The 26,817-nt window shown below is 45.9% G+C and overlaps 2 protein-coding genes across 2 annotated transcripts; both read right to left on the bottom strand.

The window, feature by feature from the left end:
* Positions 1–7,476: 7,476 nt before the first annotated feature.
* Positions 7,477–8,568, bottom strand: LOC132503110 (hydroxycarboxylic acid receptor 2-like). The gene has a single exon (XM_060119498.1). It carries the CDS (start codon positions 8,566–8,568, stop codon positions 7,477–7,479), a length of 1,092 nt encoding a protein of 363 aa, XP_059975481.1.
* Positions 8,569–21,418: 12,850 nt separating this feature from the next.
* HCAR1 (hydroxycarboxylic acid receptor 1) lies at positions 21,419–22,426 on the bottom strand. The gene has a single exon (XM_060119471.1). It carries the CDS (start codon positions 22,424–22,426, stop codon positions 21,419–21,421), a length of 1,008 nt encoding a protein of 335 aa, XP_059975454.1.
* Between the last annotated feature and the right edge of the window lie 4,391 nt (positions 22,427–26,817).

Here is a 26,817-nt window from a genome sequence, read left to right as displayed (position 1 = left end):
GTAGTTGTGGCGCACAGGCTCAGTAGTTGTGGTTTGTGGGCTCTAGAGAGCAGGCTCAGTAGTTGTGGCGCAAGGGCTTCATTGCTCCGCAGTATGTGAGATCTTCCTGGACCAGGGCTCGAACCCGTGTCCCCTACGTTGGCAGGCAGATTCTTAACCACGGTGCCACCAGGGAAGCCCAAAATGAACCATTTTAAAGTGAACAGTTTAGTGGCATTTAGTACATTCTCAGTGTTGTACGGCCATCACTTCTATCTAGTTCCAAAACATTTTCATCACCCAAAAAAGAAACCCCCTGCCCTTTAGCAGTCACACCCCATCTCCCCTCCCCCCGCCCCTGGCAACCACAGTCTGCCTTCTGTCTCTATGGATTTGCTTCTTCTGGACATTTCATACAAATGTAATTATACAGTATGTCGCCCTTTGTATCTGACTTTCACATCACGTTTTCCAGGTTCATTTTTTAAAAATATTTATTTGTCTATTTATTTATTATTTATTTAGGCTGTGCCGAGTCTTTTTCTATGTTTTTTTAAATTTATTTATTTTTGGCTGCATTGGGTCTTCGTTGCTGCACGCAGGCTTTCTCTATTTGGGGCGAGCGAGGGCTACTCTTCGTTGTGGTGCGCGGGCTTCTCATTGTGGTGGCTTCTCTTGTTGTGGAGCATGGGTTCTAGGAGCGTGGGCTTCCGTAGTTGTGGCACACAGGCTCAATAGTTGTGGCTCTCAGGCCCTAGAGTGCAGGTTCAGTAGTTGTGGCGCACGGGCTTAGTTGCTCCACGGCATGTGGGATCTCCCCGGACCAGGGCTCGAACTCGTGTCCCCTACATTGGCAGGTGGATTCTTAACCACTGTGCCACCAGGGAAGCCCTGAGCCGAGTCTTAGTTGCTGCATGTGGACTCTTAGTTGCAGCATGCATGCAGGATCTAGTTCCCCCGACCAGGGATCAAACCCGGGCCCCCTGCATTTGGAGTGTGGAATCTTACCCACTAGGCCACCAGGGAAGTCCCTTATTTCATTTTGTAAGAATTTTTAACCTTATGGTTTCATAAACAAGCTAATTTTGGGCTACCCTTTATCAGTTTCCCAAGTTGCCAGCCATAAAATCTTTAAAACATAAAGGACATTTGTGGGTATTTTGAGGGATGCAAAAGAAGGTGGAAGATAAACTGAACATGGAGAGAGAGGGCCTGAATTGTAGCATCTGCCCCATAGTCCTGTCAGGTAACCTGATCGTGTGTGTATTTATACAACCTCCTACTCACAAAGATCAAAAACCAATAACACAATTTGTGTTCCTACCACCCAGACTTAACAACCCCTCTTCTTGTATGTCTTTGTTTTAATTCTATGACATTTTATTACATATGGAGATTTGTATAACCACCACCACATTTAAGATACAGATGGTTCTGCCCCCATGAGGGAACACCCTCATACTATACAATGCCCACTCCCTCCTCTTTAACCCTTAGCAACCACTGATCTATTCATCTTCTTAATTTTTATTTTATTTTATTTTATTTTGGCTGCACTGCTCAGCTTGCGGGATCTTAGTTCCCCGACCAGGGATTGAACCTGGGCCCTTGGCAGTGAGAGCATAGAGTCTTAACCACTGGACCGCCAGGGAATTCCCTATTTGTCTTCTTTATAATTTTGTCATTTCAAGAATGTTACATAAATGGGATCATACAGTATGAAACTTTTTAAGATTGGTCTTTTTTTTTCCACTTAGCATAATGCCATTAAAATCCACCCTAATTGTTACATGTGTCAAATAGTCTATTTCCTTTCATTGCTAAGTAGTATTCCATGGCATGCACGTGTCACAGGCTGTTTAACCATTCCCCCTTTGAAGGACATTTGCAGATCCTTCTTCTAAAATAAAGTAAAAGCGTTACAGAGACAGTTGAGGCCTCCCCTCAATCAAGTGTTCCTCATTCCTCCACAGAGGTCATCTGTATCTTGCAGCTGCTATGCATCCTTCTCATCCATGATTTTTGTTTTGTTACATATGGATGCTTCCAAAATCCATGTTATTTTGTTTAGCATATTTTAAACATTTTTAAAAGTGTTATCATATTACGTGTATCTTTTGGCAACTTGCTTTTTGCTCTAGATGTTATGCTCAAGGTTCAGTTCTATTGATACAGGTAACTCTGGTTCATTTTTTTCTTCCCTGCTATGTATTGATAGTATTCCACTGGGTGCCTGTATTGCTGTTTATCTATTCCCCTTCTAATGGACACTTAGGTTGTTTCCTGGTTTTCACTATTACAAACACTGTTGCACTGAACATCCTTTACCTGCCTCCTTGTGAGATGGTAGCTTCATTAGAAAGACAAGAAGGGGCTTCCCTGGTGGCGCAGTGGTTGAGAGTCCGCCTGCCGATGCAGGGGACACCGTCCGGGAAGATCCCACATGCCGCGGAGCGGCTAGGCCTGTGAGCCATGGCTGCTGAGCCTGTGCATCTGGAGCCTGTGCTCCGCAACGGGAGAGGCCACAACAGTGAGAGGCCCATGTACTGCAAAAAAAAAAAAAAGAAAGAAAGACAAGAAGAATATTCAACAAGGAAGAAAGAGTTCAATCACCAGTGAGCTTTGGAAGAAGGGAAACTAACATTTATTGATCCACTCAGTGTCAAGCATTGCGCCTGGCAGCTTAAGTACATGAGCTCAGCCTGGACCTGGGAGATCCCTAATGGTTGGGCAGCCTGAAAAGTTCTGGATTTATTGACCCCTAATGGGTCAAGGCATTCACCCTACTTTTTTCAGTTCACGTTGCTCATCTCTCACTTTGCGTTGTTTCAGAACTTTAAAGGCAAAGACTCTGGAGTCAGACTGCCTATATTTGTTCCCTCGGTTCATCACTTACAGGTCATATGACCTTTGGCAAATTATTCAAACTCTCTGGACCTCAGTTCCCTTATCTGTGAAATGGAATAGCACTTACCCTATGAAGTTATTGAAGGGATGAAACGAGATCACCTATGGAAAACACTAGGCATAGTGTCTGGCAGACGGCATGGAGGAAATCTTACATACAATAATTGATAGCAATCAAATGATGATAAATGAAACATCTCTCTAATTATGAGTCTATCTTTGACTCATGTTGTTTTACTGAAATAAAAAATGAATCAATACCATTTTCCTACTGAAGCATTGTATTCCAAAGGAGGGATATTTTGTAAGCACAATGAAAAGAAACCCACTGTCTTTCAACCTGATGACATCAGTAGGCATTTTCTCTTCTTTTCAGTTGCATTGGAAATGTCATGCACTGTTCCCAATACCTATTGATGCCCGTAAATCCTTCTCTATACTGGCCAGTGCCCAGTATATCAGTATTTGTTAAGAGCCGAGACGTGCTTGCCTTTCATAAGACAGGGCCATGGGACTGTGATCAGGCCTGATGTTTGTAATGCCACATGCAAACCCTTTCTCCCAGGAGAGACAGAGGGTGACTAAATCTTAAACTTGAGCCCCAAGAGAATCCAGCACCGGGCTGTAAAATAGCCATGTTTCCTTTGTCATAGCAGACGCAGAATTCAGTGAACAGAATGTCGTGGCTGGGTACTCACCATGGCTAAGCCTGACAAAGAGTACGTCTTGGACTCGAGTTTATTAAGTAATATATAAAATTGCAAAGATTTTAATTCTCTAGGAAGGCCTTCGGAAGGACTCTAGCAGTCAACATCTGGAGGTCCACATCTGTTTGGGTTTAGGGCAGTGTGAACTGCATTTCTTCCTCAAGGTTGGCTGATTACCTGTCTGTTCTCCAGAGTTTTGTAACGTGGCAGAAATTTTGGAAGTAAGAGAATTGAGATCAAGTCTGCTGAAAGCGCACACATGGTTTTTAAGCGAGTGATGTGGGCGGTGGTCTGAAATGTTATCTGAGGAACGCCTGGCAGTCAGCATGAGTTCACATAAACAGTAGTTTAAAAATGCCCTTTATGGGCTTCCCTGGTGGCGCAGTGGTTGAGAGTCCGCCTGCTGATGCAGGGGACGCGGGTTCGTGCCCCGGTCCACGAAGATCCCACATGCCGTGGAGCGGCTGGGCCCGTGAGCCATAGCCACTGAGCCTGCGCGTCCGGAGCCTGTGCTCTGCAACGGGAGAGGCCACAACAGTGAGAGGCCCACGTACCACAAAAATAAATAAATAAATAAATAAAATAAAATTAATGTTGGCATTCTCCTGGACAGGGAGACAGAAGTATTTAGGAGACTGCTCTCTCTCTCTTTTTTTTAAATTGAAGTAGTTGATTACAATGTTGTGTTCATTTCAGATATACAGCAAAGTGATTCAGTTATACATATATATACATATTCTTTTCCATTATGGTTTACTATAGGATATTGAATACAGTTCCCTGTGCTATACAGTAGGACCTCGTTTATCTATTTTATATATAGTTTGTATCTGCTAAACCCAAACTCCTAATTTATCCCTCCCCCACCCCCTCTCCTCTTTGGTAACTATGTTTGTTTTCGATGTCTGTGTCTGTTCTTGTTTCATAAATAAGTTCATTTGTATCATATTTAGATTCCACATATAAATAATATACAGTATTTGTGTTTGTCTGAGTTACTTCATTTAATATGATAATCTCTAGGTCCATCCATGTTGTTGCAAATGGCATTATTTCACTCTTTTCTTTTTAAATTTTTAATTAATTAATTAATTAATTTTTGGATGCATTGGGTCTTCGTTGCTATGCGTGGACTTTCTCTAGTGGCGATGAGCGGAGGCTACTCTTCGTTGTGGTGCGCGGGCTTCTCATTGAGGTGGCTTCTCTTGTCGCAGAGCACAGGCTCTAGGCACGCCGGCTTCAATAGTTGTGGCACGTGGGCTCAGTAGTTGTGGCTCGTGGGTTCTAGAGTGCAGGCTCAGTAGTTGTGGTGCCCAGGCTTAGCTGCTCTGCGGCATGTGGGATCTTCCCAGACTAGGGCTCAAACCCGTGTTCCCTGCATTGGCAGGCAGATTCTTAACCACTGCGCTGCCAGGGAAGCCCTAAATTTTTGCTTTTTTAAGCCACCAAATTTGTGGTACTTTGTTATGGAGCCCTAGGAGACTAATACACTCACACACCTCAGGGCCTTTGCACTTACCATCCCCTCTGCCTAGAATGCCCTTCCTCCAGATTTTTGCACTGTTTGCTCTGTCTTGTTATTCATTGCTCAGCTCCAGGTCACTTCCCAGTCATCCCAGCCCCACCCCCTTTTTAGCCTGTCACCCTGCTTTGTTGGCTTCAGAGTCCTCATAGACATCCCAAGCTCCCTTTCCATTTATTTGTATACTTTTCTGTCTGCCTCCCCACCTTGAATGTGAGTTCTATGAGAAGAGGGTCCTGGGGACCTTGTTCCTTGCTCTATTTCCATCAACCACTCAGAACACAACAGCACACAGCTGGTGCTTAATACATAAAAGCTGGTGGGATGAATGAACAAAAGGACGGATGTGGGTTGTTAGTTCTGAACAGGTTGGAGTTTCACAACTGGGTGCCCTGCTGACTCATGCATCTGGGGCTGGGGGAATCCCTGCTTTCCTCTGAGCTCAGCTCTGCTCATCTCTTCCTCTTTAAGAAGGAGATCTCTGCTTTTAACTTTCTGTCTCTAGGAGTTAATTGAAAAAACAGACAAGCACACTGATCAAAAAACACTTCAGAACCTCAAGAACGTCCATCTTTCTTCCTTTACTGCCATTCAGCCATGGCTGGGAGGCTGAGTATCTGCATTTCTTTTTGGCATCCGAGTCACAATGCCAAAGCAAGCCTCATCTTGCTAAAGAACTAACGAGTGGAAGTGAAAGCGTAACAGAAACTTGGACCAATCACAGTCTCAAACCAGTACGTCTCCTTTCCATCCCAGAATTGGGAACTGAAACCATTCCACAGGAAGTTCTCTCCTCCCCCAGTCTGGCTGGATTCCTTTTTTAATACACAAATACGCATAGCAATATTCACCAAGCCCTAAATAAAACAAAGTGCTCTTGCAATCCTGTCTGTACTACCCTTCTGAATTAAATTGTTTTTACTTTTCCCAGCTCTCTCCCATCTTTGTTCGAATGCATATGTAAGTTTTACTTAACTATCTCATGGTGCAGGTCAGAGTCCACATCCTTTTCTTTTTTTAAAAAAAATTAATTTATTTTATTTTTGGCTGCATTGGGTCTTCGTTGCTGCACTAGGGCTTTCTCTAGTTGCAGCGAGTGGGGCTACTCTTCGTTGCGGTGAGCAGGCTTCTCATTGCGGTGGCTTCTCTTGTTGTGGAGCAGGGGCTCTAGAGCACAGGCTCAGTAGTTGTGGCACACGGGCTTAGTTGCTCCGCGGCATGTGGGATCTTCCCGGACCGGGGCTCGAACCCGTGTCCCCTGCATTGGCAGGCGGATTCTTAACCACTGCACCACCAGAGAAGCCCCCACGTCCTTTTGTTACTTTACAGTATGTGGTATTTTTCTACCAGGGCAACTTGGTTGAAAATTTTATGGGTTAACAACATATAAAATTCTCCACTTAAGTAAGAAGTCCATGTCTGTGAACTATCACCCAGACACATGCAACACCAGACTGTGTGTCTCATATCAAAGTTTATTGAAGTGGTAGATTTCTTATAAATATAGACACACAAGCAAATGAGCCAGGAGGAAGCTTCCCCCCCCAAAACCATTGGGCAGCATTTCCCTTTTAGTGATAAAAGCAAACAGAGGTGGCAAGCAGCTCTCTCCCTGAAGTCTTTTTAACAGTTCAACCTTCAAATTAGTGTAGACAAGAGAGGAATGGATTCCTTGCAGGTTCTAACATAAATGCCATTTCCTTTCCCTTAGTAACACTGTTTTGCTCAGTCCCTCCTGGGGCAAATCCCCTCCTTACCAGCACTGGAAACTCAGATATTAACCAGAGCTCATGAGTTTCTGTCTGGTCCATTTCTGCTAAAGCGTAGCTGAAAGATGGATTGGTCCCACGGAACCCAGGTGACCTCCTGGCTTGTTTCATGATGCCTGGGCTCCCTCCAGGAGCAATAATTCCCCTCCAATCACTTAGCTTTCCTTATCCCAGTGGGAGCCCACAAACAGGCTAGGCGTCGCCCCAGGAGCTGAGAACCATCCAAGTCTCAGGCAGGTGAAGGAAAGGGGCCAGTGAGTCACAGGAGCCAGTGGGCGTCTCTGTGGCTCCAACTCTCCAGCAGCAGAAATGTGAACAGTTTTGCCATCTTCAGTTCTGCGAGTATCCAAGGTTGAACAGAAGCTTCAGACGCCTAGAAGCTTCTTCCTCTGTTCCCCCAAGATCCCGGTGGAGACAAGCTGCAACCAAGCAGCCTATGCTGCCAGACCAGTTCTCTAAATCTGATTCTCTGGATCTGGAAGTTCTGGGAAACCACAGGCCAAGGCTCACGATGTTACTCTGGGTACCAGCCCAACTGCTTCTCCAGAGATCTTGGTCCTTGATGATTATCTCCCTTCTTGGATTGGTTATTTTAAGGAGAGGCTGGAGACAGATAAGAGGGGCTCTGAGGCTCCCTGGGATTGGCCATTAAAGTGTTGGGAACATTCTTGGTAGTACTCAGATCCCCCGTGAGCTCGACACTTGTGCTGCGGTTATTCTCAGACTCATCCAGCACCTTCCTCCGCAGGCAGTGGTTGATCAAGGTGGAGAAGAAGTTGGGGAAAGATGGGCTGGAGAAGTAATACACCAAAGGGTCCAGCATGCTGTTCATGTAGGTGAAGCTGAGGGTGATATAAAAAGCCAGGTCAACCGAGCGATAGGTGTCACAGTTCTCCGTACCAGTGGTGTGCAGGAGCCAGAAAATGCGTATGCGTGCGGCCACACTGGGCAGGAAGCAGATGATGAAGACAATGGCCACCACCATGATGAAGTTGATGGCCCTCTTGATCTTGACATGCTTGTTCATTTGCCGCTGCCGCAGGCTCCAGATGATCCTGGCCGAGCAGAACAGGATGATGCCCAGGGGCAGGAAGAACTCCAGGAGGAACATGGCATCATGCCAGCGAAAAGTGTGGCAGATGTTGAAGCTACTGCACAGATTCGAATTGTGACTCCTGATCAGCATCTTTTTGTACAGGAGGTGCATCGTCAGGCTGATAGTGATGCCCCACAAGAGGCAGGAGATGAGGGCCGCCGTCCGATTGGAGATCTTGTTCAGAGCGTGATGGGGATGGACCACTCGGAAATACCTGTCCACGGCCACCACCGTGAGGAAGATGATGCTGCCCTGGCGATTCATGGCCAACATGAAGAGCATCATCCGGCAGGGGATTTCCCCAAACCTCCAGTCCCACTTCCTCACATAGTTGTCGGTCAGGAAAGGCAGGCAGATGATCAGGAGAAAGTCAGCCACAGCCAAGTTGAACAGAAACACCCGGCTGGCTTTCCAGGACTTGAGGTGGAAGCAGAAAACCCACAGGGCAAGGCCATTGCCCAGGAGCCCGAACACAAACTCCAGCCCCACCACCGGTGGCAGCACCTTGGCAATGAAATCATCCCGGAACACACAGCAGTTCTTCTTGCCTATTTCCAGAAAATGATTCTGCGCGTGGGACGGGTTCATGAGTGAATTGCGTTGGTCTTAGGGAGAGCCTCACCTAGCGAACGCTCAGGGAACAAGGTGTGGGTCTGAGTGGCGAACTTGTGGTTCAGCACTCGCCTTTATGTCATGTCAGGGTGTTGAAATAGATGACTGAATGGTTACCAGGAAACTACGAAATCGCTTTAAAAAAAAAAAAAAGCCAGCAAGCCTCTTATGCAACCTGCTGTTTGCATAAACAAATAACAAAAAAAATCCCCTGGGCATATAAGAACCCACAACATTTTCTAAATGTAAAGAATACGTGTGGGCAAGCAGACTGTCATTGTGAATTATGACATGACATAATTCAAGCAGATTGAAATGTGGAAGGCTGTGTGCCTGTATATTGAATACTTAACATGGGAGAATTAATTCACTGTCATGTGGTTGCCTTGCATAATAAACAAAACAACAACAGCAATAATAATTTACTGTGCTCAACAGAAACATGAAGAATTAGCATGGACTATTAACAGGCTTATGTTTTAAGAAACAGTAGCATGTGTATGGTTTTTTTTTTTTTTTTGGAAAGGCTGAGAGGACATTAATTGTCTAGTATTTTATGAGGACAGATGTGTTGCATTTGATGTTTCCACGCCATCTTCTTTGTAAAACATGGGTTGCTTTTCTACACCAGAACCCTGCAATTAATCCCCAGCTAAGGGGAAAAAAAAAGCTATCTGAGAGCAGCATGCCATTTCATAAGATGCTTGAAAACTTGAACCCAGTTGGATTGCCAGTGGTGTGTTACAATAAGTTAGTTTTTTTCTTTGTTTGTGTTAGATTTTGAGATGCCTTCTTGCTCAAGTAAGTAATTTATTGTTGAGCACGTGACTTACTAAAATTAATAAGCTTTATTTTTTAGAGCAGTTTTAGGTTCCCAGCAAAACTGCGTGGAAAGTACAGAGCGTATATACACTGGCGGTGTGCCGGCTGTCCCCACGCGCACACAACCTCCCCCAGGATGCATGTGATGTCTTAAAAGCCCCCATTTTTGGAAAATTGAACTTAGAGAATGTAAAAAGACTTTGACCTCTGCCTTGCAGCAGGTCATCGTTTCACACATCATTTCTTTGCTTATCAGTACAATTGGGTGTGACACTACAGAACATTTCCACCCTGGTCTGATGAATTCTTGCTGTGCAAGAGGTTCTGAGTTGTGTTGCTTCTACTTTGAGTGAGAAGTAGGACATCTGCTCCTTTAGTTTCACACCCAGGTTCCACGATAGGGGTTTGTAGACTCCTCCCAGGAAACGGCAGTCACGATGATCTAATGTTAGACTCACACAGGAGCCAGTGGCACTTGATGATGAAGACGATGATGAAGAAGATGATGAAGATGGTGTTGGCACCCCCGTTAGGGAGAGCTTCCTTTGTGCCAGACGCCATGCTCAGCGCTTTATTTTTTATTTTTTTTATTTTTGCGGTACGTGGGCCTCTCACTGTTGTGGCCTCTCCCGTTGCGGAGCACAGGCTCCGGACGCACAGGCTCAGCGGCCATGGCTCACGGGCCCAGCCGCTCTGCGGCATGTGGGATCTTCCCGGACCGGGGCACGAACCCGTGTCCCCTGCATCGGCAGGCAGACTCTCAACCACTGCGCCACCAGGGAAGCCCTCAGCGCTTTATTTTTATTTCTTTATTTGGCCGTGCTGCTCGGCATTCAGGATCTTAGTTCCCCCACCAGGGATTGAACCTGTGCCCCCGCAGTGGAAGTGCAGAGTCTTAACCACTGGACTGCCAGGGAAGTCCCATCATTATCTGAAATACATTATCTTGTTTTCCCCTGACTGCAGTCCATGAGGTAGGGACTGTTACTGATTCCAATTTCAAAATGAGGAAGCTCAGAGAGGTTGGTCATCTATTCAAGGCTACACAGCTAATAAGATTTGAATCTGGCACTGGCTTCAAGGCCTGTGTCCCTAACCATTACACACTACACTGCCTCTTATTATATTATTGCCCCTTCTAGAAGGCTGTACTGGATTGAGGTCACATTATGTGGCTGTAGTTAGACTCTAGTGAAATGACTAGTATTTGCTTCCCATCCTTGCTGCCTGTGAATATCCTGCTCCCTCCTTGGATGCATGTGGACTTGTCAATGACATTCATAAAGTAACCCTAAAGTAAACCCTAAGTGCCTTTATTAACTAAGAGTCAGAAAACCTGACTATTCATGATAGTTATTTTGGGGAACTGGAATTTGCAAGGGATCTTCCCTTTCTAAGTTTTACAATTTTATAATATTTCCTTTTTTTTTTTTTTTTTTTTTGGCTGCATTGGGTCTTCGTTGCTGGGCGTGGGCTTTCTCTAGTTGCAGTGAGTGGGGGCTACTCTTTGTTGCAGTGTGTGGACTTATTGCGGTGGCTCCTCTTGTTGCGGAGCACAGGCTCTAGGCGCGTGGGCTTCGATAATTGTGGCTCGCAGGCTCAGTAGTTGTGACCCACGGGTTTTGTTGCTCCGCGGCATGTATGATCTTTCCGGACCAGGGCTTGAACCTGTGTCCCCTGCATTGGCAGGCGGATTCTTAACCACTGCACCACCAGAGAAGCCCAATATTTGCTTTTTAAAAAGAAAAAAAAAAGTCATAGGGGACTTCCCTGGCAGTCCAGCGGTTAAGACTTCGCCTTCCAATGCAGGGGGTGCAGGTTCCATCCCTGGTCGGGGAGCTAAGATTCCACGTGCCTCACGGCCAAGAAACCAAAACATAAAACAGAAGCGATATTATAACAAATTCAATAAAGACTTTAAAAATGGTCCACATCAAAAAAATCTTAAAAAATGAAAACAAACAAAAAAAACCAATACCATGGATAAAATTAGGAAAGAACAACAATAGATACTGTTACGTTTGAAAAAAAGAGAGAAATTGGAGGCCCTGGATGCCTTTTTCTCACTCCATCATTAGCCGTGAAACCTCTTAACCCCTGAGCTTCCTCATGTATAAAGTGGGGGATGAGACCATCTTCCAGCTTCTTTCCAGTTCTCACACCCTAGGATTCTAAATCCAGGTCCACAACTACTCAGACAGAATGTCAATCCCAGCCTCCCTAGATTCTGGCCCTGCTATGGAATTTCCTGTCTTCCGATTGTGCTGTGGGCATGTTTTGTCTTGCTCCTGTCCTTCTTTTGTGTATTTATTTTTTTTCTTACTAGTGCATGAGTTGTACAGAAACTTGTTTCAGTGAATCATTTCAACAGCTCAGGCAGTGATTCTACCGAGTTTGGGGGAAACTCCGCTTAACATTTGTGACTTTCACAATTAACTCGAATCTCCGTGCCTAGTTCTCTTATTACAACTGGAATGTGCCCCTGAATGGAATGGAACTACTTTTTAAAATTAAAAATAACAATAGCTGTCCTTTATCAAATGCTTGCTTTGCGCCAGGCATGAGGCTGAGATGTGCCTACGTGATCTCATTTAATCCTCTCAAAAACCCTGTGAGATGTCCTATTATGATCACCACCTCCATTTTACAGATCAGAAACCCCAGAGACGTTAATTCACTGTTTGCCTTTTTTTTTAATTGAAGTATAGTTGATTTACAATGTTGTGTTTAATTTCTGCTGTATAGCAAAATGACTCAGTTATATGCATATATATATTCTTTTTCATGTTCTTTTCCATTATGGTTTATCACAGGATATTGAATATAGTTCCCTGTGCTCTACAGTAGGACCTTGTTTATCCATCTGTCCCTGGTGGTCTAGTGGTTAGAATTCGGCACTCTCACTGTTTGTCTTTGAACGTAGCTGGGGTCTCTGTTTTAGTTATCTAGTGCTGTGTCACAAACCACCACAAAATTTCGTGGCTTAAAACAATCACCATTGTATTCTCTCTCATGGTTCTATGGGTCGACCAGGCTCAGCTGGTCGGTCCTTGTTTGGGGTCTCTTAGATGGCAGGTAGGCTCACACAGGCCATTTGGGATGTCTGGGCTTCTCTCCCTCTTCATGTGGTCTGTGTCTCTCTATACGCCATCTGCACACAGCCTCTTCACATATTCTTTCCACTGAGTGCTCTGGACTTCTTACAAGGCTACTCAACACTTCCGAAAGCACACAGGCAGACCTTCTGATCGCCTAGGCTCGGAAATCCATCACCTCCACCACATTCTACTGGCTAAGGCGAGTCACCACGCCAGTCCATATTCCACAGGGAGGGCCACATGAGGGTGTGGGTTTAGGAGGCACAGTTCATTGGTGGTATTTGGGGAGCCTTGCCTCTGCAGGTAGTAAATGACATTGAGTTGGGACATTCGGGAAATGAGAGACCTTTGGACCACTAGTGAAGAAGATGAAGTAGGAGAAATTGGGAAGTAAGGGGGCAGAGGAAGCTGGTGATACTGACTACAGAGACATTAAAAGAAAGGAGAAGGGTATTTCAGGGTTTTGAAACGTGGTGTTAAGTTTATTGCAAAAAACCTAAGGGCAAACCAGAAACTTTGCAGAAGAAAGAATGTGAGACTGTCACTGTCTTGATCCTTCTCACATACCCCTGACCATAAGCCCCGACTATAAGACCCCTCCCTATTCCCCAGGGAGGGGGGCAAACCAGAATAAATAATCTTGAAAATAGAAGAACAAAGTTGGAGAATTCACATTTCCCAATTTAAAAACTTACCGCAAAACTACAGTAATCAAGGGGCTTCTCTGGTGGCGCAGTGGTGAAGAACCGGCCTGCCAATGCAGGGGATATGGGTTTGAGCCCTGGTCCGGGAAGATCCCACATGCCGCGGAGCAGCTAAGCCCGTGAGCCACAACTACTGAGCCTGCGCTCCAGTGACAGTGTGACACAACTACTGAGACCGTGTGACACAACTACTGAACCCACGCACCACAACTACTGAAGCCCAGGCACCTAGAGCCCGTGCTCCACAACAAGAGAAGCCACCGCCATGAGAAGCCCACGCACCGCAACGAAGAGTAGCCCCAGCTAGCTGCAACTAGAGAAAGCCCGTGCACAGCAACAAGACCCAATGCAACCAGAAATAAATAAATAATAAATTAATTAAAAAAAAAAAACCTACAGTAATCAAGACAGTGTGGTTCTGGCATAAGGATAGATATATAGATCAATAGAGCAGGATTGAGAGTCCAGAAATAAATTCTTGCATTTACGGTCAGCTGATTTTATAACAAGGGTGCTAAAACAAATCCATGGGAGAAAGAATCATCTTTTTAATAAATGCTGCTGGATGACTGAATAGGCATAAGAATGAAGTTGGATCCTTTCCTTGAACCGTACACAGAAATGAACTCAGAATGGATTACAGACCTAAATATAAGACATAAAACTCTTAGAAGGAAACCTAAGAGTAAGTCGTCATGACCTTGGCTTAGGCAAAGCCTTCCTAGGTACAACACCAAACACACAAACAAGCAAAAAAAATGATAAATTGGACTTCACCACTTTAAAGGAGTAAAGGTTTTTGTTTTGGTTTCATTTTTGAAAAAGAAGGAGAAAAATGCTTATTAAACAAAGCAACCAAACAAGGGCCTGCTGGCAAGGGCATGGAAGAAGTCTTTCTCATACACTGTTGGTGGGAGTCTAAGTTGGTTCAGCTTTTTTTTGGGTGATTTGGTGGTATCTATCAAGGTTATAATAAAAGCTAATATAATAAGAACTAATACAAGATAATAATAAGGATTAATAGAAATAGAGCTACTCCATTTGGGCACTAGTGTAGGTGCTTTTTTTTTTTTTTTTTTTTTTGCGGTACGCGGGCCTTTCACTGTTGTGGCCTCTCCCGTTGTGGAGCACAGGCTCCGGACACGCAGGCTCAGCGGCCATGGCTCATGGGCCCAGCTGCTCCGCAACATGTGGGATCTTCCCGGAACGGGGCACGAACCCGCGTCCCCTGCATCGGCAGGCGGACTCTCAACCACTGCGCCACCAGGGAAGCCCTAGTGTAGGTGCTTTATAAGCTAAACTTGTTTAGTGCTTAGAACATCCGTAAGGGATAGGTATTATTCTTTTACAGACAAGAAGAGCAAAGCAGTGAGAGGTTAAGTAACTTGCGTGAGGTCACGAGTAAGGAAAGGAGATAGGATTTGAACCCACACAGTGTGGCTCCAGGGGCTATTCTCTCAGCCACTGTGCACACTACCTCACTCAGTATGCCTGTCCTTTGACTCAACAATTCCATGTCTAAGAATCTATCTTCTAAAACCTCTGGCACATTTACCCAAAGATATATCATTCAGAATGTTCACCATAGGATGGCAGCAATAGAGGAAAATTGGAAATAACTTAAATGTCTGTTAAAAGGCCATTGGTTAAATAAACTACATGTGGTCCATTTATACAATGAAATATAATTAAAAACAAGGAGCTTGGGCCTCCCTGGTGGCGCAAGTGGTTGAGAGTCCGCCTGCCGATGCAGGGGATACGGGTTCGTGCCCCGGTCTGGGAGGATCCCATATGCCGCGGAGCGGCTGGGCCCGTGGGCCATGGCCGCTGAGCGTGCGCGTCCGGAGCCTGTGCTCCGCAGCGGGGGAGGCCGCAGCAGTGGGAGGCCCGCATACCGCAAAAAAAAAAAAAAAAAAAAAAAAAAAAACAAGGAGCTTGATCTCTGTTCTGATATAGGAAGATATTCCTGATAAGAATACCTTGCAAAATTATATCTATCTATCTATCTATCTATCTATCTATCTATCTTGCTTTAGCAAAGCTAAAGATTCATTAGTTTTGTGTAAGAGTGTATATAGCCCAAATGTTAAAAGTTATCACCTCGGGACTCCCCTGGTGGTCCAGTGGTTAAGACTCCGCACTTCCACTGCAGGGGGCAGGGGTTCAATCCCTGGTCTGGGAACAAAGATCCCTGTGTGCCGCATGGACATGGCCAAAAAAAAAAAAAAAAGTCATCACCTCTAGAAAATGAGATTAAGAGGAATGAAAGGAAGAATTACTGTTTACTTTACATACTTGTGTGTTCCTTGAGTTTTGAACAAAACCATGTATGCCTCTGTGATTAAATAAATGTAATTCCTGTTTAAAAAGAAAGGGGTCTGCAAGGCTATTCACAAATCTTCTATCAAGAAAGATTGTGGGGCTTCCCTGGTGGCGCAGTGGTTGAGAGTCCGCCTGCCGATGCAGGGGACACGGGTTCGTGCCCCGATCCCGGAAGATCCCACATGCCGCGGAGCGGCTGGGCCCGCGAGCCATGGCCACGGAGCCTGTGTTTCCGGAGCCTGTGCTCCGCAACGGGAGAGGCCACAGCAGTGAGAGGCCCGCGTACAGCAAAAAAAAAAAAAAAAACTAAAAAAAAAAAAAAAAGAAAGATTGTGAGCAGACCCTTCTCACCTGGGTGGATCTCAAGGCTTCACCTCTTACCAGGTTGTTGTAGCCCAGCCTGGACTTTTCGTCCCTGTCGCATTGATCCTCCTGCGGTTCTCATCTCTCTCCTCTCTGACTGGAACACCTTTCCCCACTGAGGCATCTTGATGCCACGATCTTGACTCTCTGTGCACCGATGCCGAACAGAAATACAGAGACAGAGTTATGGAGGAGAAAGAAAGTGGCTTTATTTCTTTGCCAGGCAAAGAGGGAACACAGTAGGCTAGCGCCTCAAGAACTGTGCCCCCCTCCCTGGGGAATAGGGAGGGGTCTTATAGTCAGGGCTTATGGTCAGGGGTATGTGAGAAGGATCAAGACAGTGACAGTCTCACATTCTTTCTTCTGCAAAGTTTCAAAAGAGTGGGTTTGCTGACAAGATTAGGGTGTGTGCAGGATGTCAGGTGGTTGGTCTCCTAATCTTTTTTTTTTAATTAATTAATTAATTTTTATTTTTGGCTGTCTTGGGTCTTTGTTGCTGCACGCGGGCCTTTCTCTAGTTGCGGCGAGCGGGGGGCTACTCTTAGTTGCGGTTCGCTGGCTTCTCATTAGGTGGCTTCTCTTGTTGCGGAGCACAGGCTCTAGTTGCGCGGGCTTCAGTAGTTGTGGCACTCAGGCTCAACAGTCGTGGCTCGCAGGCTCTAGAGCACAGGCTCAGTAGTTGTGGTGCAAGGGCTTAGCTGCTCCGTGGCATGTGGGATCTTCTCAGACCAGGGCTCTAAACCGTGTCCACTGCACTGGCAGCAGGATTCTTAACCACTGCGCCACCAGGGAAGTCCTTGGTCTCCTAATCTGGATGAGCTTTTCTATTCCCATTAATCTTGCCTCAAGTGGTTTCCTGGCTGCTCCCCCCTTGATTAGCAACTGTTCTAATCTGCCCTTTGGAACTCAGGGAAGGTCATGGAGGCTGGAGTCTTGCCTACAAGAAATGGGGGACAAAAAGGCCTCCACGCCTGGGAGCCCTATAGGGTCCCATTAGTTTTCAATCTGGTTGCCTCTTCTCTATCCTTCAGAGCTAAGTTCACAAGTCACTTCCTCTAAGAAGCCTTCCCTCACCCCCTAAGCCAGGATTAAGGGCCCCTGGGTTCTCCTGTAGAACCCTAAGTTTACCACTTTCACTGCAGTTGCCCTGAATGGTAAATTTACTTTTTCCTTGGTTTCTACAATGGAACCCATGGGGTGAGGGGCTATGTTTTTCGTGTTTTTATTGTGCCTGGTACAGAGCTGGTGCCTAAAAATGTTCCTTGAAAGAGGGAATGAATGAATGAATGAATCTTTACAAGGAAGAAAATATTGACCCCCTTCTCACTGCAACTGTATCATCACTGGAAGCTGAGTATAGATTAATTAAGCCCATATGTGAACCCATCTATTTATTCTGCTCCATCTCAACCTCTCTATACATAAAATGCATGGCCCCAGCTTCATGGATGAGTTCAAAGGGTCCTGTGTTTAGTTTAACACCCTGCTGTCGCCATCTTGAAATTCTCAATTATTTTTGAATGAGGGACCTTGCATTTTCACTTTGAACTGGGCCCTGCAAATTATCTCTTTTTTTTGCAGTATGCGGGCCTCTCACTGCTGTGGCTTCTCCCGTTGAGGAGCACAGGCTCCGGACGCGCAGGCCCAGCGGCCATGGCTCACAGGCCCAGCCGCTCCGTGGCATGTGGGATCCTCCCGGACCGGGGCACGAACCCGTGTCCCCTGCATTGGCAGGCAGACTCTCAACCACTGCGCCACCAGGGAAGCCCCCTGCAAATTATCAATATTAGCTGATCCTGAAGACATTTATGCACTCACTGGGATGACGGAGTCTTGAGTAATGTTGGAAACCTCTGTGGATTCGAAGGCCCGGAAAGCAGCAAGCTGAGACTGTGCATTGCAGTGTGGCCACTTCCCCACCTTGCTAGGGAACCTTTAATAAATGGCTCAACCCCTTGTGCCCAGAATTCCAATCCCATCCAAGTGACCCCTGCGCACTGGTGACCTCAGACACCATCTTAACCATGTCAGTTGTCAGAAAGGGTAAGGAAACCCATTCTGAGAATAGACCAGAACCTAAATTTTTATGTTGTCAGCACCAGTAAAAGGTACCGCTTATTTTTTCCATACAGTTCCTGAACAATAATGGTCTACTATCCCTTCTCGCTTTTATGTGACTTTCCTGAAAGACCCTGAGTCAGAGGACACAATATTTCTTTTAAATTGATGACATTTTCCTAATCCAGGTAGTTTAAACAAAGCTTTGTCAACAAAGCTGTATGTCTCTTCCTTACAATTCTGAACACTTCTTGATGACATTTGTTTCATCACATTCTATGAATTTTTTAAAAAAGAAGCAAAACCAGAGTCAAGGCTGGGGTTGTGAAACAGTGCACCTCAGATTGGGACATGAACCCCTGTGCTGGGATCCAAACCCGGCCAAAACCCACAGTCCTCCAACTGTGACCGCACTCCTGGTTTCAGGACTTAATGAAGCTCAGGTTCTTGATGTCTCATCACAGAAAGAATTCAGTGAGAGACGAAGTGATAGGTAGGAAGTGGATTTATTTAGAGAGAAACACACTCCACAGACAGAGTGTGGGCCATCTCAGAAGGTGAGAAAGGCAATGGGGTATGGGGTTGTCAGTTTTTATAGGGGTGGGTAATTTCATAGGCTAATGAGTGGGAGGAATAGTCCAGCTATTTGGGGAAGGGGTTTCCAGGAACTGGGCCACCACCCACTTTTTGATCCTAATGGTCATATTGGAACTGTCATGGTGCCTGTGGGTGTGTCATTTAGCTTGCTGATGTGTTACAGTGAGCATATACTGAGGCTCAAGGTCTAGCAGAAGTTGACTTGCCCGCCATATTGGACCCATTTGGTTCTAATCAGTTTATGTCATGTCCTTGGTCTACGTCATCCTTTCAAAGGTTGTGCCCTGCCCCCTTCCCTCGTGTTTCAGTTGGGGATTTGATTTTTGTTTTTGTTTGTTTTTGCTGTTTTTTAGTGAGAACCTCAGCCTACCGTGTGTTTCTGGATTTTTTTTGGATTTCTTTCCTTGGAGGGTAAAGTCTCATGAATCTTTTTTTTTTTTTATTAACATCTTTATTGGAGTATAATTGCTTTACAATGGTGTGTTAGTTTCTGCTTTATAACATAGTGAATCAACTATACATTTACATATATCCCCATATCTCCTCCCTCTTGCGTCTCCCTCCCACCCTCCCTATCCCACCCCTCTAGGTGGTCACAAAGCACCGGGCTGATATCCCTGTGCTATGTGGCTGCTTCCCACTAGCTATCTATTTTACATTTGGTAGTATATGTAAGTCCATGCCACTCTCTCAATTTGTCCCAGCTTACCCTTCCTCCTCCCCACGTCCTCAGGTCCATTCTCTACATCTGCGTCTTTAGCCCCTCATGAATCTTTTAACATAGGATCACACACAGGACACGGACTTTCTTTTGGAATCCGTTTTTATTAAGATGAAGCAACAAGGGGGCAGCCCAGGAAAGAATGAACTAAGAATAGAATTTAAAGCAGAAGTGTGGGGTTTTCACAGATTTCTATCAAGAGGATATATGGTTCTTTGATGCTGATAAGAATCCTTGCTTTCACTTCTCCCCTGGAAGCTAGGGAGCCAGGGAACTCAAGTAGTCAGAACAGAGCAGCTACTTACGGGCTCTGAACCCCCGGGGGAAATTGCTTCTGTGCCTCAGTTTCTTTATATGTAGAGTGTGTTAACATAATACATCATAATATTATGCACTTACTGCCAGACACTGCGCTTAACGTTTTACATGCACTTATTCATTCATTCAAATATTTACTGAGCACCTACTATGTGCAGGCATGCCTCTAGGCTCTGGATATATAATAGTAAACAAAGTCCCTGTGCTTCAGGATCCTACATTCAATGAATCCACCCAATGACCTTCTGATGTCAACGTTATTGTTACCCCTATTTGACAGATGAAGAAATTGAAACTAAATGTGATTAGGTAAAATCTTCTCCCAGGGAATTCCCTAGTGGTCCAATGGTTAGGTCTCCGAGCTTCCACTGAAGGGGGCAAGGGTTTGATCTCTGGTCAGAGAACTAAGATTCCGCATGCCGCGGTGCAGCCAAAGGAAAAAAAAAATCTCTCCCTAGATCATACATCGTAAGCAGTTGAGCTGTGATTTGAGCTTTGTACAGCCCATCCCTGGGCTGTGCAGTGCCCCTGAAAAAGGAATTTAATAGGAACAGCCTAGTGGGATGTTTCAAGGCTAAAGAATGAAAAGCTGGTAAGGGCCTTAACTGCAGAGAGTCCCCTGGGAATTTGAGAAAATGTAAATAAAGGAGCCGGGAACACTTTCACCACTTTGTGGCTTGAGAACGGAGCTAAGGTTGGCTTGGAATCTTTCCCCCTAATCTAGGGCAGGAGCAGCATGTCATTCATACAATCATCTACTTTTGAGGGTCCCATGGACGTATTTGGGAAATTCATGTGTATAAGGGATACTACCCTTTCCTCCCTTTCATGTTTGTATGGAATCCTACAATAAGAGGAAAATGCTGGTGTTTGCAGAGAACAGGTCTAGAAACTATAGTCATTGAAAGGGTGAACTTCATTAACTTCTGTCTGCTTGCTACACACACGCCTCCCACCCCGCCACACACAAGTTGACTAAGGACCGTCCAGGTAAAAGGGACATTAACACAGTACCTGGCACAGAATGTCAATTCAGGAAATACGTGGAAAATGAGTGACTGAATAATTCAAACTCATAGTCATATAACAAGCAGCCAAAGCAATTACGCCAGACTCAGCACTTCCCAAAGGCTAACGGGATTTTTTCAAGCACTCAGCTCCCACTGGAAAATTCAGGGCAGGTAAACATATCCTTCAGTACTTTCTCTGAAATGCAAAGACTTGCAGATAAACGTGGAGCTCCAAGAAGGTGGGAGCAGATTGTTTGGCTGTCATTTTTCTTGGGTTCCTGAGAAGTCAGAAAAGTACAGAGGAGCCCCAGGAAGATGAAAATCATCGGGGTCGAGACTTCCCAGTCTAAAGAGCCTCACTCGCCTGAAATAAAAATATTGACTTACACTAGTTTCTGGTTTCCAAGACAAGTAAGAATTTAAGGTCAGAGGATAGGTTATTAAATTCACTAACTCCCCCAGACAGAGAACATGATGGGTTTAAACATTAGTACCTATTAACTCAGCCATTTAAAAATACACAGGAGCCAAACTCTTCCCAACCCACCACCCAACACACACACACACACACACACGCCCTTGTCATTGGAATCAAATCATATAAATGCAACCGGCTCACTTCTCAAGTGGAACCTTCCAAAAAGACATAGTGATCTGAATTTCATATCTAACACTGGGGAGGATGCAGCTAAGAAAGAACGGCATTTTCAAAGCTCTCCACCCCTCAGCATGAATTATTTCTAAGTCGCCCATGGGTCTTCCTTGATTTTGTCCATCTGTCTGTTCTGGTGCCATCTATCACATTTGGAGATCTCACTGCACAGCGGATTGGCTTTGGAAGCTATTTGCCTCACTGATGCAACTCTTGCGACAAAGGTTTGAAATGGACATCTCTTCTGGCCTCTTGGAGTGTCCTGGACGCTTAGGTCTCAAACTGTGGATTTTGAGCTTGGAGTAGAATTTGGGGAACGAGGGACTTGAAAAATAATATACCAGAGGGTCCAGCATGCTGTTCACGTAGGTGAAGCTGAGGGTGACGTGGAGGGCTACGTGGACAGAGGGATCGCAGGCACTGGTAGGCACTGTCCAGAGGAAATATAGTCTGGCCGACACGCTGGGCAGGTAGCAGGTGATGAAGACAGCCGCCACCACCATGATGAACCGGGTAGCCTTCTTCATCCGAGTCTGCCTGGCCAGGCGCTGCCTCTGCTTCAGGCTCCAAATGATCTTGAAGGAGCAGAACAAGATGATGCTGAGGGGCAGGAAGAATTCCAGCTGGAACATGACGTCGTGCCAGCCGTTGGCCGACTCCATGATGAAGCTTTCACAAGTTATGGTCTTCTCTTGCACACACAGATGGTTCTCCATCAAAAGATACAGAGTCCCCAGGATGACCATGGTCCAAAGGGCACAGGCGATGCCAACTGCAGTCCGGTTGGAGATGGCATTCACCATATGGTGGGGGTGGACCACTTTAAAATACCTGTCCACAGCCACGACCGTGAGGAAGACGATGCTCCCAGCCCTGTTGGTGGCCAGCATGAAGAGTGCCACCCGACAAGGTATGTCCTCAAAGGCCCATTGCCTGTGTCTGCGGTAGTAGTCTGTCCGAAAGGGCAAGCAGATCATGAGAAGGAAGTCAGCCACAGCCAAGTTGAAAAGGAAAATAGTACTCGGCTTCCAGGTCTTCATGTGAAAGCAGAAACCACACAGGGCGATGCCGTTGCCCAGGGCGCCCAGCACGAAGGCCAGGATCAGCAACGGCGGCATCACCTGGGAGATGGGGTCCTCCTGGATGAGGCAGCACGACCTGTTTTCCATGGTGGACAGAGGACCAGTGTCCTGTGTGTTGGGCTGTGGAGTCCCCCCAAAACACAGATGCTTACCTGACTGCTCCAGCTGCTGCGTTTCCAACTTCTTCACCCTGGGACACAGGTACCACACGTGTGCATGGATGCAGCCACTCCACGGAGAACAGAAACCTCGGCCAGGAAGTGGGAGACTCGAGGTGGGGGTTCCTTTCTCTGGAGCCTGGGTCACAAGCTGCCTGTCTCCCTGAGAGCCGAAGCATGCAGCACCCCAGGGCTTTGAAACGCAGGTAATTTCACGCAGTTGTCATTTCTGGGAAGCAGCTGGCAGGTTCAAGGAGATTCGTGTTGGAGAGGAGTAGTTGAGTCCTGTCCCAGAATGATTTTTATTTTCAGCCTCTCTCTTAGCTGGAGAATAAGCAAAGCTGCCCAGAAGGAACGAAAAAAGAGCTTATTTGTCCACCCTCCCGGTGGAGAAATACAAACATTTCCTGGAGCCGTTCTGGGTCTCTGCTTGCGCTTTCCTCCCTAACCTTTGCCTGACAGCTGTCCTCTGCCTCATCCTGTGGGGCGCTCCCAGGCCGTGCCAGGGAGGGGGAGGTTTAGCTCTGCATCTCCTCAGGGCCACTTCCTATGCCAGGCCCCAAAACACAGCACTTCAAAATCAGAAGGATCTGCGGAGGAAAAGAATCCTTAATATAGCCCTTGCTGGCTGTTAGAAAAATTCTCTGAAGTGAGTCGCCATTCCTCTCCCCCATTTGCACCTCCTACCCTTTGCATTCTTCCTTGGAGCCAAGTGACCAGTTGTACCACCACCAAGACCATGAAATGGATCTGAAGCCACCTCTCACGTCCGTGTTCATGAAACAGCCTCTTTGGGAGCCAGGTCCTCCCTCTGCTATCAGCAAAAGAGGATTTGGCTCTGAGTTTCCCAAATTCCGCCGCTCGAAAGAGCAGAGTGCCATGATCTGTGTGGTTTTTTTGTTTGTTTTCTTTTTTGGCTGCACAGCATGTGGGATCTCAGCTCCCCAGCCAGGGATCAAACCCATGCCCCCTGTGTTGGAAGCGCTGAGTATTAACCACTGGACGGCCAGGGAAGTCCCTATAAGTTTTAAATTTTAATTACGTGCTGAGCCCCTTGGTGAGGGAGAATGAGAGTTGGGGCAGTTGGTCGAGGAGTTTATCTCATAAACGATCATTAGTAAAATTCGTCTGCTCCCAAGACCAGAGCCTTGGCTAAACTTCCCTGTCCTTTGGCTTTAGAGATGATCTGTCTGTCCTTTCAGCTTTCAATTTAGGAAAGGGTGAGGGGAGGGCGTGCACGGAGAGGAGGAGTATGCCTTCTTCCAGATGCTGGTGAAAGCTAAATTCTTCCCCCTGAATCCTGGACTCCAAATCATCCCAACAACCTTCCCCTCTGTCCCCACCCTAGCACGGATCATTGTCACCTCCCTCCTGTTGAAACAGTTGAGTCTCCTTGCCTCTAGTCTATTTTCTGTAATTCCTCTCCTACTCTACAGTGTGATTTTTTTCTAAAGCACAGATATGATCATATCTTTTTTTTTTTTTCCCTTAAAACCCTTCAGTCTGCCAAGGTGATAGCTGTGTGGCCTTTGAGCCGTATCTGGTTTGAGAACCAGTTTGACTTGGCCCATATGTTTTATTTTTATTTTAGTTATTTATTTATTTTCTGCGGTACGCGGGCCTCTCGCTGCTGTGGCCTCTCCCGTTGCGGAGCACAGGCTCCGGACGCGCAGGCTCAGCGGCCATGGCTTACGGGCCCAGCCGCTCCACAGCATGTGGGATCTTCCTGGACCGGGGCACGAACCCGTGTCCCCTGCATTGGCAGGCGGACTCTCAACCACTGCGCCACCAGGGAAGCCCAGCCCATATGTTTTAAAAACCTAGGACTGTCATATAAAAACCTGGATTTCCAGGGACTTCCCTGGCGATCCAGGGGTTAAGACTCCACGGTTCCACTGCAGGGGGCCTGGGTTCGATCCCTGGTCGGGTAACTAAGATCTCATGTGCCACACAGCATGGCTGAAAATTTTAAAAATATATTTTTTAATTAAACAAAACAAAACAAAACAAAAACACACCTGGATTTCCAGCCTCTCTTGGAAACTGGAAGATCTGGTCACACTGGGCCAACCATTCCTGCCTGGTAAGAGTGTGCTGAAGCTGAGAGTAGCTGCACCCTTGAGACAAGGCGAGAATCCCCATCTTGCCACAGTCCTCACCCCTCCCTGTGACCCGGTCAGCTTCACTCATCGACACGCCTGATCTCTGTGGGATTTTAAGTTTGTCACCTCCACTCCAGGTTAAAGGTCAAGTTCCTTGGGTTGGTCTACAAGGCCCTTCACAGATGGTCCCCAAACTAATTTTCCAGTGTCATTCTCCTGTCACTTTCCTCCTCACACCCTACCTGTGAGTCTCTGAACTTCTTACAAATAAATGTGTCCACCAAACAGCTACATTTAGCTCCCTCACCAATCCAAGAGGTCCTTGGAGATAAAGTCCATGTTCTTGACAGTAAGGGCCTAGAAGAAGGATCTGATGATTAACTCCTTCTTTTACTGGGAGCACATATCTGCCACTTTCACTCTGTGGACCTTTGTGATTCTGTAAGAAGCTGCTAACTGATAGAGGGGAAACTACCGTAGGCTGGAATGCCCCAAAATGAGGCTGGGTGGGTGACCCTGAGTACTACCTCAATATGGTCAGGCTGGATTTTTCAACAAATGGAAAAGACTCTTCCTTCTGGGTTAGCAGATACCATCGAGATTCTTGTAAACACTAACACAAGTGTTTCCCTTTTCCCCTGAATGACGAACACGTGCCTTTTTTTTCCACATCCTTTCTGTTTTGTCAAATCACCTCCACTCCCTCTCTCTTCCTCCCTCTAGAGTTAGCAGGGGATTAAGGAAGAAAAGATAGGTTTCTCTTTCTCTGAAAGTCTACTGCTGATAATAGGGGAGGCTGTGAATGTGTGGGGATGGAGGGTTTGTGGGAGATCTCTGTGTCTTCCCCTCCATTTAGCTGTGAACTTAAAACTGCTCTAAAAAAAAGTCTTAAATTTTCTTTAAGCCAAATTTCATTTCTGTTCTTATTTTCACTTCTAGCAACCAATTACAATGCCTGATATAAAATAGAGGCTTGGCTAGTGGGAAGCAGCCGCATAGCACAGGGAGATCATCTCGATGCTTTGTGACCGCCTGGAGGGGTGGGATAGGGAGGGTGGGAGGGAGACGCAAGAGGGAGGGGATATGGGAACATATGTATATGTATAACTGATTAATTTTGTTATAAAACAGAAACTAACACACCATTGTTAAGCAATTATACTCCAATAAAGATGTAAAAAAAAAAAAAAATAGAGGCTTGGGACTTCCCTGGCGGTCCAGCAGTAAAGACTCCATGTTTCCACTGCAGGGGACGTGGGTACGATCCCTGGTTGGAGAACTAATATCCCACATGCCGTGCAGCACGGCCATAAATAAATAAATTAATTAATTAAAAATAGAGGCTTTATTGATTAAAAAAATGTTTACTCAGTGAACCTCTGAGGTACTTTAGATGCTTCAGGATCCCCCAGATGAGGAAGATGTTATCTGCTGTCTGGGGCTGAGTGTTTACTAGGAGAAATAAGACAAATGCATAAATAACAATAGAGGAAAAGCAAATTGAATAAGCGGTTTAAGGCAATATTTTCCACAATGTGGTAGACATGCCACAGATGATACGTGAGATGATTTTAGATGATGGAGAGTAGTATCCATATGGACTTTGACTTTATAGCTATGACTTTATTTTAATATGTGTTCGAAAAAAATACAGCTGGTTTATTGGAGTTTTGTGAGGGGGGGATGAGGGAGATTTGTTAAAATTTCTAGGGGCAGAAATAGAAGGAACAGACATTCCGGAAAATGAGGAGCATGGAAAAAGTAAGGTGGTGGGGGGCATCTGAGGAATGTTCGAGGAGTCTGGAATTTGGAGTCTATGCTGTAGAATCATAAGGAATAAAACAGGTCACGTTGAGTGGGGCTGTGTTGCAGAGGACCTTGAATTCAGTGGCAGGGGGAACCTTTTTTTTTTTTTTTCTTTTTATACAGCAGGTTCTTATGGAGGAATCTTTTTTTTTTTAACTTATTTTATTTATTTATTTTTGGCTGCATTGGCCCTTTGTCGTTGCGTGCGGGCTTTCGCGGCGAGCAGGGGCTACTCTTCCTTGCGGTGCGCGGGCTTCTCATTGCGGTGGCTTCTCTTGTTGCGGAGCACGGGCTCTAGGCACGTGAGCTTCAGTAGTTGTGTCACGCAGGCTCAGTAGTTGTGGCGCAGGGGCTTAGTTGCTCCGTGGCATGCGGGATCTTCCCGGACCAGGGCTCAAACCCGTGTCCCCTG

Source organism: Mesoplodon densirostris, chromosome 15, assembly GCF_025265405.1.
Source record: "Mesoplodon densirostris isolate mMesDen1 chromosome 15, mMesDen1 primary haplotype, whole genome shotgun sequence".
Classification (NCBI taxonomy): Eukaryota; Metazoa; Chordata; class Mammalia; order Artiodactyla; family Ziphiidae; genus Mesoplodon; species Mesoplodon densirostris.
This window is presented reverse-complemented; position numbering and strand designations above follow the sequence as displayed.